The sequence below is a fragment of the Plodia interpunctella genome, chromosome 3 (assembly GCF_027563975.2).
Source record: "Plodia interpunctella isolate USDA-ARS_2022_Savannah chromosome 3, ilPloInte3.2, whole genome shotgun sequence".
NCBI classification, from domain to species: Eukaryota; Metazoa; Arthropoda; class Insecta; order Lepidoptera; family Pyralidae; genus Plodia; species Plodia interpunctella.
Window position 1 is genome coordinate 7,165,362 of NC_071296.1, and position 15,652 is coordinate 7,181,013.

General features: G+C 37.1%; 1 protein-coding gene across 1 annotated transcript in view; it reads right to left on the reverse strand.

Annotated features, from left to right (window-relative positions):
- Positions 1–15,652, reverse strand: part of cv-2 (crossveinless 2) — a 41,563-nt gene that overhangs the window by 1,870 nt on the left and 24,041 nt on the right. The window contains exons 4-7 of the mRNA XM_053769377.2: positions 6,727–6,997; positions 2,314–2,523; positions 1,641–1,891; positions 238–1,396 (exon numbers count right to left, since the gene is read on the reverse strand). Of these exons, the coding sequence (XP_053625352.1) occupies positions 293–1,396; positions 1,641–1,891; positions 2,314–2,523; positions 6,727–6,997 (1,836 nt within the window). The 3' untranslated portion in view covers positions 238–292. The remainder of the gene's footprint in view (positions 1–237; positions 1,397–1,640; positions 1,892–2,313; positions 2,524–6,726; positions 6,998–15,652) is intronic.

The window sequence follows — 15,652 nt, forward strand, 5'->3', positions numbered from 1 at the left end:
TGAAAATTACGTAGTTTCAATACACAATTTTAATTACAATACACGTTTGATACAATTTTTATAATATACTCTGTACTAGAATTCATATTGCTGCCTCGTTTGAATACTTTAGGTGATAATTGCTTTTGGCGATTCAAACCATTATATAAGAGAACCTGCATTTTCCGAAGACTATGTAATCCAATTTAAAAAATTTTTTGTCTCATTTAAAGTTTGACAGGAAAATAGTAAAATTACCTGACAATAGCGACACTGGCGGGTTTGACTAGTAACATGGACGTCGCAAACACAATTAATGCAGAATGGGAGGCGGCGGACGCGGCCGCGTGCTGTTCAGCTTGGGCAGCGCGCTCAACTCGGGCAACTCGTCCTGCCGCACGCTGGCCGCGCGCCCCGCTCCCCGCCGGCCTGCAACACCTCCAGCCCGCAGCCACGGAGCCGCCGCTTCCGCACACCACGCTTCGTTCGCCCAGTTATGGGGCTCCGCTCCGACTCTACTACATTCCCTTGCATATGCTCTGTACGCAGCGCAGTGACATTTCGTTCCTGAGCATCCGCACGCGTCTAATTCACATGCTTCTCTATAATGGTGCGAATTTACTTTAGCGCTGCAATCCGAAAATGACGGGTAGCGATTGAAGCCTCGGCACAAACGCCTCGCCTTAATCTGCTTCTGCTGTCGACAACGAGACTGCCTGCTTGGGCGTTTCTGCTGCCGCGTGCAAGCGCGCCTGCCCCCTACACGCCACGATGACCCGAATTTCCACGTGTCACTTAACAGTCTCCCATCTCGACTCCGCATGTCATCCCTCGCTAAGGAATTGAAATTTCCGCATAGTCCGCATAGTTTCCCCCTGTACAGGCTTGATACTGTGACTTCCAAAAAACCATCTCCATCCCACAACATTTGCACTCCGATATCAGCTTTGAGTAAAACAGATCCGTTGCTTCGGGTTATTTCACCAACCCCATCCAGTTTGTGAGGTAGTGTCAGTCGTTGCCCGTTAATTTTAACTCGCATCTTTTTCCCCATGTTGATTCTTGTCGCTCCTATTCTGAGCGTCGCCGTGCGAGTCCATGAAGAATGTAATGTATTTCTGGCATCATTAGATATTCTTATAGAAAACGTATTATTGACACAATCTGATACCAGTTGGTACTTGCAGGAACCTTGAAAACTATAGAACTTTCCATCGAAAGTTTTGTAGTGTGGGTCCCCAAAAACTGTGCAGATTCCATCCACGTCCACGCATTTTGGACAGCAGTGTTCTGGCAAATGTTGTAACTTTTGATCTGGTCTGCAGTTTATAGTTGGGCATGTCTCCATAGCACATCTGGGTTCACCGCTGTGGCATTCGCAGGACTTGCAAGCATCTAACTGCCAGGTTTCTCCATCCTATAATAGACAAAAAATATGGTCATGTAAGACATTTATTTATTAACTTGTGATATAAATGATGAATCTTATCGACCACAACATAATATTAGCGCTGTTCCAAAATGGTTGGCACTAGCAATTTACGTGTCTGCATTGTAGGTGTTTTGATTCTCATATAATAATGAATAAATGAACTCTTTATTGTATAGTATTATCAAATTAATTATGAGATGTAACTTAGTAAGTACAATTGGCCACCTACCTGGTAAGTTACTCCACCGATTACACAGGCAGCCTTAGCCTCTTCAATATGTGGGCACTCCGGGCAACATTTCCCGGCCGCTGGTGGTAGTGCTCTCGCACCACACGTCAGCACAGGGCACGTGTGTCGAGAACAAACAGCTGTTCCGTTCATACAGGTGCAATCGGTGCATGGATCCACCCTAAACCTGCTGAGGTGACCATGGTACTCCCTTCCAATGATGCACGGCTTTGCAAACATGTTTCCTGAAACTGAGAATCACTTGGTAAGTATTTTTACAATAACAATTTGTTATTTTATTTACAACATTATTAAGATGACAGCGGACTAGATGGATACTGCGGAACTGGTTAGCTCTATTCTTATATATTTTGTTTGATTAATCGTGTTTTATATCTATATTATTTTCTATCAGCACTCGATCACAAACAACATGTATTTGTATATATTTTTTGACTATGTAATTTATGAACTTTGTTATCTATTACAAATATATATATATATATAAGAAACTAGCATGATAGGACCAACAACGTTTTAAACCACATATTAAATGAGTTTCCTTGGGCATTTCTTACCAGTGGTTATTCCGAAATGCCAGTAGCTTTTTGAAGCTACAAACTACTGCCATTAATTAAAAACCGTCTCATCAATAAACAACATGGAGACTTACTCGGTAGAATCTTGTCAGCAGTGGGATGCGAGCACCTCGGGCAGCACTCTCCAGGCGGGGTGTACTGCTGGCTGCGATGGCAGGGCAGCACGGGGCACGCGCGCTTGGCGCACGACAACGCGCCGCGCACGCAGCGGCACGAGAGGCAGGGCTCCTCGGCGATGCGCACGTCTCGGCCCTCCCAAACACGCTGCCCATTGATCACACATTCTGAAAAAAAAAAATATTCAGCAACTTTGAAACCCGAGAATCCAAAATTATCATTTCAGAACGGCAAGAATTTTAATAATTTAAAATCTGTTAATACACCTTTCATTAATGTTTGCCAAAATTGACGATGAACCCAAATAACAAATACCTACATGGTAATTTAATTCCAATTAGTATAAAAATAAATATGTTGCCTATTATGTTAATATATAGATTATATAATGCAATGTAATAAATTTGCCAAGTATAGAGAGACCTCATGAGTTACCTGATTTATCTTCTAAATGCACAATTATAATACCCTAAACTGTTTAAGTTGCCAAAGCAATATAAATAAAGAATGCATTAAGACCACGAATTAGTTGCTGATTCGAAGAATTCCTACTAAAACGAAACTATTGAAAGGCGAGTTGAATAAAACGTTGAAACAAAGGAGCAGGCCATTGTTTGGCAAATCGGGATAAGGTTTGGCGGCGGGCACAAAGCCGGCCGTAAATTAACGGGCTGGCCGATGAATCAATCAGGCCTAATGAGAGAGAGCTGCCCGCACACGGAGCCCTATCGACCACCTGTATGAAGCCCCGTGGAAGTACTCACTAATGGGTAAAGCGTTTAAGTAAAAAATATTCTACAATAATTTTCTAATATTATTTTGAGGTAAGTTAGGTAGGCAAATCATATCTTACCTATACTTATATTAATATACTAATCATAATTCTAGCCAAATCTTAATAATATTAAATTCGAAGGTAAATTTGCTTTTCGTTTGTTGACCTTCTCACGCTTTACTCCAACAGTTAGGAGTACGAGAAAGGACATAAGCTTAGTACCTTACATAAAAATAACAGTTGTATGTATCAACGTTTCATTATACTTCGAAAACACCGAACAAACTCAGCCAACCCAGTACTTTTGCTAGATATGATCATATATCCTGCAGTTGTATTGTGGTTACCTATATTTAAACATTGCAAATATAATTCTTCGTTATTCCCCCTAGATAAAGTAAACGTTTAGGTCTACCATCAAGGCTTATCGTGGATCTCGAACTCGATATAATTACAAATAAGCCCTTTCTAAGAAAACGAGATCAATGACTACTGGTAGTTAATGCTCGTTGGCTGATCAGTACGTGCAGTGCGGGCCTGCGTCCGTAACAGCCAGTTACTGTTACCAACAACTGGTTCCTTTTGAAAGCTTAGACGTACGTGCAATCCATACATGTTGTATGGTAGCATAACATACAAATACTTTGCTAAATTGATTTCCATGTAAAACTCATAATGACAACAGGTAACTGATATATAATCTAAGGTCCAGGAAATGTTTGAGGGGAACAGAATTCATTATCATATCATTCATGTAAGTAAATCATATTCCTAAAATGTTTTAATGTTATGTTAATTTAAAATGATTTAGACGCGTCTCGAATTCTCGACTCTGGTACGAAACTCATCGATCAGCGTCCGCATATTACCTATGTGATGTGACAATGAACACAGTCAAGCGTCTGTCGTAAAACTAGTGACGAGTACACAAAGTAGGTTGTCCTATTGTAGCCAAACAATTAAGTATTCATCGCAATATCCAAACCGTTTGAATGAGCGATGCGCTTGTAGATGTGCCTGCTAATATCATATCACCGATCATAGACGAGGTTATAGGAAAATTACAGACAAAACAAAACAATATCAATTCTTTTCAAAACTTAAAAATATTACAGATTATTTTTACTATCAGTGTCATAATGAGATCATACTAGACCGCGACAATGGTACCTACTTGCATCATTTTAGGCAACTTTTGACATTGTAATTAATTTAATCTTATACATTGTTGTAAAAAGAAAAAGGTTGTCTAAAGCAAAAGTTTCCTGTGTTAATATTCTAATCACGGGTCACACGTACAGGTCTGGCTAATTATTTCAATTTCTCAGGTCGTCGACGTAGGCATACCTAATAATAACGACGCACCTTTTATACAGCACAAGAATAACAATGAGCATGTCTTTATATTCTTGAATTATTTTATTATATTATATAGCATATTATGCCTAGGTATCTAACTAGGTTTGATGATATAGAGGTAGTAATATTTAAAAAAACTGACCCCCAAATAGGAAGAAACTCCAGAAATAAGTACAGTTTGATTAGTAATAAGTATATTAAAATGTGAATATAAAATGTATAGATATGACAGTTGTTCTTATAGCAACAGTAATTAATTAATCCATCTATTGCTCATATTTTAGATAGTATTTATATAATTATACTAATCTTACGATCACGGCCCGAAAATTTATCAAAATATTCATATTTTTTCATCATCATGACTAAAATAATCATGATGATAACTACACATTTACATTTCATGTGTCATCACGTTTAATGTGCCCATCTGTCATCAAGAACTCTATGCTCAAAAGGATAAAATGTTCCCATGTCGATAAGACAAAATCGTGAAGAAATAACAAGTCGAAAGGGCAAAAAACCTAATGCACCGTTGGGATCGTAAAACAAACAGGCACACCCGCGTTCCCGCAGCCAGCGGCCGGCGGCGGCTTTGACCACGGACAAAAACCACCCGCCTCTACCTCTCTTAAGTAGGTTGTTAACTTTTTGATTTATGGTCAATAATAGAGACGCAACTCCATGGGAGACTCCGAGACCACAAATATATTATTTTAATGAACACCTACGAACACATAATAAGATTCTCTTGTTTTAAATCCAAATTGCATGCCTTCGTCCGTATGACCATACGAATGGCCAACTGAATCGCGAAATGCATCATCCCGGGTGGTCCGGTTGGGCAAATGCAATCTCAAAAAATGCCCATTTCCATTACTATACGCGCATAAAACCTATGGCAATTTTCATTAAGGCAAACAATGAAAGACGATTGTAATCAATACGCGTCACACTTCATCAAGTGTTTTATTGTCGGTAAAAATCTTTACAAAGCAATTATGGCCTGGCGCCACTCTGGAATGATCGCGGCCGGGTAGAATACTGAAGTTGTGAAACTCAAGTTTTTTTATCCCCCACAGAAGATGCACATGTCTAAATTGAACAGAATATTTTAATGACTTTGTCTATAATAGTGATCGTCAGTTATTCACAAACGAGTTCTTAAAGCATAGTGGTCCATTGTCCGGAGGTGAGCTACTGCGCAACACGTCTGGTGCGCTATGCTGTGCCATTGTCGCGCGGCGAGTGTGGGCGGCTCGGCCACCTTGCTTCTCCGAGCTGACACATGAAATATTGCTAGCATAGCACGTCTTGAAGATTTGCAGTCACGCCAACTCGTAATTTCTTCTTTAGATAGTAAATGTTCAAAATAAATTTAAGGTAAGGTTTGAGTTTCTTTCAATGGTTTACAAACTGAAATATAATGCAGGAGAGTGAGAAACTCAAATACTCAAAACATTTATTACAAATGAAATAAATCAATCCCATTCCAAATGAGATGTTTTGTTGTGAAGTTACAGTCTCAACACCCTATTTGTTGAAACCAAATCCCTGACTAATGGTCAAATCAAAATGCCCGATGTCGAGGATGAATCTCCCGATCTCATGTAATTAATAAAATATGAAGAACCAATAAAACGTTAGACAGGAATGCGTCGGCGAAATACAAAAGCGATTTCCGAGTCATCTTGTAAATTACTATTATTTGATATGGAATTAATAAACTTGTTAAGGTTTGGGAGCGGAGGTAAATTGCCTGTAGTTTTGGTTTTATTAAGTTCGCGTGGCGGCGTGTATTTGTTTTGTTCGGTTCGTGGTGGTTGTTTTTTGCCGCGGATGCGTCTGGGTGGGCGCTGCGCGAGACATCGCTGCGCCAGCGCAGCGCCCGTGCCTGCCAATTATATTCGTTCAATACCCGAAGGAGATAATGTGCCTCCGATGGGAAAATGTAGCGTAAAATGCTTTGTGGATTCCTCTGAGTCATTTCGTTTTCTACACTTTTATGATTCGACTTCACGGTGAATTTGGTCAATTAAAGAAGAATTTTATAGTTGTTTAAGGGTAAATAAATGTAAATACAAGATTGGATTTTTAAAACGACTTTTCTGGGTTATGTATCAGATCAGAGAGAGAAATAAAGGGCGGAGATGCTCAGTGTTGTTGTACAAATAGCTCGTGGCCGACGAACTGGTAAATAAGGATAAATTAAGTAGTGTTTTGCGTAGAAGCTTACCATCGCAGACAGGGCAGTTATAGTGCGTGTGTCGCTGATGCTTGGGCCGGTCACAGGGTGCATAGCACTCGGGCTTGGAGATGGTGACGACGCCCGCCTCGCAGCGCAGGAGTCTCCCCTCCTCCCCCCATTCCGAGTGCGACGCATGCTCCGTGCCGTTGTACCAACAGCCCTTACAACGCGCACAGCAACCTTCGCGAGGCATCACCACCGCGCAGTCGTCCATGAGGCCGCACTCTTCGACCCCGCTCCGGCATTCAACGAAGCCGTTCTGGAAATTATGAAATTACCATTTTAAATTTGTATTCTTATTTTGAAAAAATTAAGGTTCTGCATACCCGCTTTCTAGCGCTACCATCACACATACATTACTTTTTTATTTATAAGCAATAACTAAAAAAGCATTAATTTTGGTGGCCACCGTTTTCGGTTTTTGAAATTGTGGGCGCTGTGTCCAAATATAAAACGATAATACATTGTAATAAAAACTGAGCTGAGTTTTCTCTAAGAAATAGAAGAAAATGATAAAAATGTGATGGTTGCGCTAGTGTGCGCGGGTTTAGCACTACCTTACATAAAAAAGGTTCAAATCATAGCTACCTACTCTGATTCATTTATTATCTATGTAACTACGTGTTATTCTGCGTTATTGTTTCTCAATATTTATAACTCTCTTTAGCAATTTCTGATTCATTCAATATCAGTGAACTAGTCGACCACAATACCGAGACGCCATTCAATCCTAAACCCACATTTTTAGTTATTATTGTCTAAATCTTGTCATAGCTTGTCAAGACTTGTATATGCCTAATTATATACATATATGTACTATATGTATGTGTAAATATATTTATAGTAACCCCTTTCGGACCTGGGACCAACAATGTTTAAATGAGTTTATGAGTGTAAATATATATAATTTAAAAAAATTGTATGATTGGGCTGTCAAAATAATGTCATCAATAAAATTAATAAAAATAAATATACACACACATGTGTACATAAAAAAGAAATAGGTATTTTCTTTTAACGTAATAAAGTTTCATTTTTATAAATTTAGTTTTAATTAAATAATTGTTAACTGGAGGTTAATATAATTTTCTATAAAAACTTCAAACCCATTCATATAATTGTATAGTGTCTAGTAATGACTCTTTGTTCTGGTTCAAAAAATTAGAGCACAAATGGATAGCACATATGTAAATAAACCTAGTACAGTAAAAACTTACATAAACGAAACGATTACAACACATCGAAACGCACTTACGTGTATATACATCAAACAAATGGAAATAAAGAAAATCTCAATTTGTACATTGATCTTCCTCGTTGTTACCTAATATTTAGTGTTTTAAGGGCGCAGTACAATACAGAGAACGTCTATTTCTCTATTCTATTTATTTTGCTACATTCTTTGTCAATAAAGTTTTATTACATCTAGTGTACATAACTCTCAATATAAATTGGCAGGATAATCATCCTATTGAATCAGTTATCGTCTCAAGGCAATTTAAAATTAAATACTTGAATTGTTTGCAAAATATTAAAATTGTTGGCCATGTCAACCAACGCATTGACAAAAACATAATTAGACATTAAGGAAATTAACATTGAGAATCTAGTTTCGCAATGTTAATTTCATCCTATTAAACACAATTAAACACAAAATTATCATGTATATACGACTAGATAACAATATAGGTGCACCAAACCAGAATGAATAAGGAAATACAATGTCAAAAGTATCTGGTGTGTCTACACGGTCTGTTTAGCATCCCTGGCAGACATGATCAACAATATCGGCCAATATTTGCACAAATCTGTACACTTATCAGCGTTTTAACACCAAACATTGTACTCGCTTAGTACCTACACGCCTGTGTAATTTAAGTTACGTCGTCTACGGTAAGTGTTAATTGCAGATATATTTTATAATGACAAGGTGGTGGTAACGTATCCATTTAAAAACTCTTAATAATACAGTCATCGTTTTAAGATTGTTGTGATTAGATGTCAGGTCACAGTATAGAGTAGTCACGTCTGTTTTCCTGATTTACTTACGTTATAATTTATAAAATTGCTTAGCTTAACCGGAAATAAATGAAATGAAATAATTATGTTACAATGAGTCAATTTATAGGTGAATAAATGCCACGCGATTAAACAAAATAACGGAATATGTTATTAAGGCTCTATTCCTATATTATGAAGATAGAAATTTGTTTTCACTTTATCATTCTGACCTTTAAAAAAACACTCAATAATTACTTACAAGTGAATCAACTAGATTAAATGTTTTATATTCCTGCATTTATTATTATACTTGATATTACACGGCAAGGTTCTTACGCTGTTTATCCACGGTATCAGGCAGAGGATCCGATATCCAAGAAAAAATCGGATCCGGCGAGTCGGACGCCATGGGCTTTAGAATTGAATCTTCTAAAATATTGTGATATCAAACTATAACCAGCATGTTTTACACATTATTACACGAGGTCGCTCACTATTTGTGTTTATTGTTTTTTCTTTACTACAGGCGAAATTCGGGAGAGGTTCACTTTGAACTAACCCTCAGATAGTGAAATATTTACATTATACGTCGGATAAAAATAACTGTAAGTCTGTCGACTGGTCATTACTTACTATAGTGTGTATTGAAAATAAAATTGAACAGATTATACAAATTACAAGTTTGATGCAATAAAATTATACGGAGCTAAGCTTTTATCTCGATAAAATATAGAGGCAGTCTGTATTAGACAGTATATTTAGGCAAGATTTTGAAAAGAAGAAATTTTTAAATAGCAATCCCCTCTTGACGATCATGGTGATAGCTTGGCTATGATACTTCGATTACAATCGAAATTTGGTAATTTTGAAGAAAATAAGTACCTTTTTAAAATATTTTTTTTTACATTTATCCGCATTATTTTTTAAAGAATGTAAACCATTGTTATCAGACTTACTCAACCCTTCTATTCACTCGTCATTCTACTTTCAGTATTATTTTGAAAATATATTTTAAGAAATTATAATTATACTCATAATATTCTAGGAAATAAATGACCACACTATTCATTTGAAAAGTGTAGTCATATAGATTGCCTTATAGATTGTGTTTTTCGGGTGACCGCCACGCAACTTCCCGTCCTGATACTGGCTGCTCCCAGTATCCTGAATGCTTCCGGGCCATTTGCGCAATCACGGACCTTCAAACATTGCGAATACATGGTTCGTTACAAGAAATCTGGGTGATGTGTGCAGGATCTCCGGCTTTGGACATGATTGTTTGTTTTTGTTGGCGATATCCAACAGTTTACTTTTACTGCAGCCGGTGTAACATAGTGTATATGTTTGTGTGCTTTATGAAGGTGTCTCGGAAATTTCCCACCGTATCGACACCGAAAAAAGGATTCGTACTCCAATGGAATCAATAAGAGAGGAATCTTCACTTGTCTCATTCAGAATGATAGAATTGATTATTTTACTCTCCTTTTCTTTGAATGAAAGAGCTCGGTCAACACCAACTGCATAAAGAATGTGCGTGCGCCTTTTTTATATGGAATTATTGTAACGCCCACGTTTACACAACCAGCCACAATAGGGGACCGGACAAGGTATAAAAATTGTGAAAAAATGATATATTAATAATAATATTTTAGCCTGAATTTATATATCTGGGTTAATTTTGGTTAATAACCTGGGTTAATCCTGGTTATTAAAACTCAAACTTCATGGTGAAATATTTCCTACCGATGTCGTCATAAAGAGGTATGAATAGTATTAATACTAAAACTAATTAATACTTACAAAAAAAATAATGCACATAGCATAGTTTTTTAATCTTGAAAAAAACTTCGATTTATTCGAGTGATTATTTCATTGATGATAATATGTTTGTGACATCAAACTAAAATTTGGCCCGTTAGCCTGTTCCATACATAGATGCGCATGCACAAGCGTTTAACTGTCGATGTGTACATGTAGGAATCGTGAAAAATTATAACTTGACATAATATAAAAGATACCTCATCCTTTTGTTCTATTTCGCTGGTTGAATTATTTATTTATTCAATGTAGGTAAGTAATTTCAATGTTATGCCGCATATCTACACGAACACGATTTGCAAAATACACCATGTGCCGTATAAAACGTAGTTTACATTCATTTTGAATTACTTTGTTTGACCGCACACTGAAATGTTTATCTCCTGATTTACATAATGGAGATACGAGCCGACTCAGACTGCTCGGGGACTTTACTGCAAAATGTTTAAATTTAATGGAAATTTATTGGAAATTATTTCTTAATTTAAAACATTTTCTTGCTAATGCACGTACCTACATTAGGTAAATATATGTTTTGGGAAAGCGTTTTTTCTTTTTCCATTGATGTTTTTGCACTTAACATTCCATACTATACTACTTATCCATACTAATATTATAAATGTGAAAATCTTTTTCTTTCTAGTAGACTTTCAGGGCCAAACCGCTGGGTCGATTTTGATGAAATTTATAATAAATGCAGTTCATGACTTGAGGTCCAACCGCGAGCAGAACTGCGGGAAACAGGTAATAAATATTGTAATATGGGACGTAGAGAAAGAAAATCAAAAAGAGATGTGTTTCCATGAACATCCAAAAGACGAGAGGAAATAAACAGTTGTGGAACGCATTAGTATATGCAATGTAGTATGGAACAAAAATTGAAAAAGCATTGGATTAAAATTACAACAATTCGCCTTTATCTGTACATAAATATAAGTAGTATAATAATTATATATTCTTAATATAATTTATGAACAAAACAGTATAGAATAAACGTTGACCACATTATAATATCTTGTTACGCAAACACCATGCGTACAGAACGTGGCTACGTCCACGGGAAATCCAAAAATACCACAATTTAGAAACTCTGCCATCCGACGATCTTATTATTTTCGCGAATGAGATGATGAATGTTCGAATTAATTCAACCATTGTTGGATAGTTAAATAACCTTGGCGCCATGTGGTTGTCACTGTTAAGTAAATTCGTCGAGTCGAGAATGAGGTGATAATTATGTTTTAAAGCATGATCTAGATGTAATTGTATCTAGATAAGTAAATGATCCCGCTTGGCGACAGAACAAGGCCAACTGTATGCTTGTGCGTGGATGGCGCCATCGCTGTCCATTATCCTTATCGATTACTGAAGACTGCATTAAAATTCCCTTTAAACTTAAATCCACATGTTCTATCGGAAAAGTATTTTATTTCCTAAGGCTCACGATCATGAGGGTCTGATTGTGGAAGACCAGCACCAACAACATTTTGTTCATTATTTTTCTTACCATTAAAAAAAACACATTTTGATAGTATTTAAAAGAATTTCCTTTCTCAGGTGTAAAGGGATATTGACAGTTCGTTACGTAACAGTTGTAAGTCGTTGAAAATCTGCATCTGTACAGAATACGACTTTTTGTGTCATAGCAAAACATAATAACAATGTCGATGATGTGTGGCGTGTAAAAAATACGCGTTGCTAGAAGAACCGGTGGGACCGCATACCGCGTGGCGCGCGCTCTGGGCAAGGCCTCGCCGGTCTAGTACCATTGGACCTTCATAATTGGACCTTATTTACGGTAATACATGTTTAAACACCCATCAAAAACATGGACTTGAAAAAAATTATCTGGGTCTAATCTTGAAGGCCCAATAAGTACCAGTTACAAAATTTGTATGTTTTTTGGAAGAAATAATGGGCCATTTAAAGGCCGTTCAATGAAGATTTTTAGGGTCGAATCTAGAAGGCCCAGCGGGCATAGAACCTCGCCAGCACCTGCGCCAGTGCAGGCCGCACTAGCGCCGTCCGTGCTGGAGTGACACCCGCCGTCAGTGACAGCCACAAACCCACTTTCACATTTAGACCAACTATCATACCAACAATGTCGCATCAAACTTTATACCTTTCTGAACTTATGTTCTCTGAACCTAACTGTGCACAAATGTATTTTTTTACTATACAAACTCCTTGATCAGCATACTGTATTTCATCATATCTTCATCTACACCACATCATCATGTCCCCACTGTTGGTGCACTTATTGTATTCCTATAATTGAATAAGAAGGATGGGCAAAGGCTACCCCGCGGATCCGATGTGGATTGGTAGTACAGTCGGGACCAATGGCTTAACGTGCCTTCTAATAAATGAAGGAGCTCGCGATAATATACTTTTGGTCATAAATCTAGTGATAAACCATTGTAAAAGTGTTTATTAAAAGATCCACCCCCACTCTACCTCCTCATCGATCTAGGTAACAACTATTTCCAAATTATTTTCACTATAAACTCCTTCTATAAACTTCTTCATTGACAGTCAATTTCTGGTAAGTAATTCTAGAAGATTGGATTCCATGTTTTTGAATGCTCCATGCATTCAACCTTTTAGAACTATGTAGTTACTTTAAACTAATCTGCTTCACTCGTATTATAATTCATTTTAATACTGACTAATTATCTAAAAATATAGCACAAATTGTTACATTTCCCGATGGTTGCATGATTCTATGTAGAACCTACGATCATTAAAAGTACTGGTATAGTTTAGATTTAACTTGTACTATCAAGAACTCGTGTAATATATGACATATTAATAGAGCGTAGGCCAAGAAAAGAATAATTCCTATTAGATCCCGTGGGAATATTGTAACAAGCATGAAGGTATATAGGTGTAACATCCCAAGTCATGTCATTCAGGAGTAATGTAGCATCCTTTGGTGAAAGAATTTTAGAATTCGTTTGAGTGCCATTTCTCTTCACTACACCATTATAGAGATACAGTAGAAGTAACATTGTAATAGTGTAAACTCAGATCAGATCCAGTATTATGATTTCAAACTACGAGGATGCAGGGACTTTCCAAGGGACATGATTTAAAACCATGAAACTGCTTGATATTGATAGCAGACAATGGAACCGACGGTATCCTGCAGAGAGAACCATACAGGTAGTATTAAATAAGGTATACTCATTAAAATTTCATAGTTATGATAATTATGATGCAGACAAGATTACTTAAGTTGACTTGGTTAAGTAAGATGATGAGGAATGCAAATTAAATATCTTAATTCATTGATCAGTAATAGCTCAGCAGAGCAATGTAAGAGTGCTGGAGAAGAATAGTGTAAATAAGTTGGAGAGAGAAACAGTTTTAATGAAAAAGTACTGGATATTTTAAATGAAAAAACAAGACTGAATGGTTGGCCACTCGATTCGACGCGATGGCTAGAAATTCATAAGGGAGTCTAGGGAGACCAAAACGTTACGCGAGCCTACAGTAAGAAGGCAGGCGTCATGAAGTATCGAGCCTTAAAAGTATAGTTCAAGAGCATAGCTCTTAAATGAGAAAAAGACTCAATATATAGAAAAAGGAATATCTATTGAACTAGAAACTAAATTCTTGAAAATAAAATTTATGAATTGATATCGTATAAAATCTGATAGCAATAAATATCTCACGTTACAAATGCAAATGTTAACAATAAAATTGAAGCACCACTTAATGTTCCACGGAAATTTATTGAATCGACTACGGTTATACATGCATACTAAGATAAATTTTCAAACGCTGCATGCCTTTGCCATGATAAGAACCGAAAATATCAGTATTATGCATGGCAAATGAGTGGGATTTCACAGAGACACATCCATTGAGTCCGGTTTATGTTTACAGAAAAGCAATTTTATTATTTCTCAGTGTTTTTCACAAAAAATACTTATACATATTTAATGGTAGCTTTTAGATCTAAAGTTAATTTTCTTAGTGTTTAATTCAATTTCATTAAATGTACCTCTCATAAATAATGAAATTTCTTACCACAAGACTGTTCTTGTGTAGCAGTACCTATGGCATTAAGTAACTAGCAAAAGTTACAAAAGATTTTGAACAGCAAGATAGAATAAAAGGTATATATAATAATTAAAGCGGTGCGCGGGAGCCGGCAGATGCTATCGGCAGCTACTGGTCTAAGGTATCTCAGACTAACGCACACACCTGCCGCGTCTACGTAACATCTACGATCATTTCAATAAATTAAGCCCGCATGCAAATCGACCAGTATATCTAACCCACTTTACCCGTGGATTGGCTGTCCAAAAAGATTGATAAATCATAAAAATTCCATCAACTGTGGGACAGTCTCCCAAAGTCGCTATGTGGCACGAGCCAAAAAAGCCCATTAGGTAAGCAAATGTATATTTTAATTCAGAATAAGCGATAAATCTCGAGATGGGCTTTCGAATTCCGCGCAAGTCATCCGACGAGGTGAGATCGGCTGGGAAATACCACATGACATACGGTACACAGCCTTACTTACATACATACTGAATGTCGGGTCGATGCCAACAGCTGTGAAATGATTCCTATAGTAACTTTTTTACATGTATATTAACAAATTGCTAAAGAATTAACGAAAGCTAAAAATGGTGGAAAGAATGTTGGTTGTTAACGTAAGTATGCTAGAAATAGTCGGGTCGCATTCCTAGACTGGCCTTAGTGCAGAGTTTCCGCATTGATAGTTTTTGCAGTCGACGTAGGCGCCACAATCCTCGACACACTCTGATGATCTCGCTCCCATGGGGAATCTCTGTTTCAAATATAGTATAGGCATAGAGATAGTCAATAACTATCGGCTATGCCTATATAGTGTTGACACGCGCCTTCGGCATCCAGGAAATTGCTACAAAGTGTACACGGTGTATTAAAAACTATATTTAGCTAACAAGCCAAAAGTACCTCTATTTAGCCGAATTTATATCTGGTCATGCAAGTTCTGAAATTCACGTGAAGAAAGGGTGCGATCCGCACTGCTGATGCACGCGCTGTCATTGTCACACATTCGACAAATTTTTATTCATCATATACATAGCTACGAGTA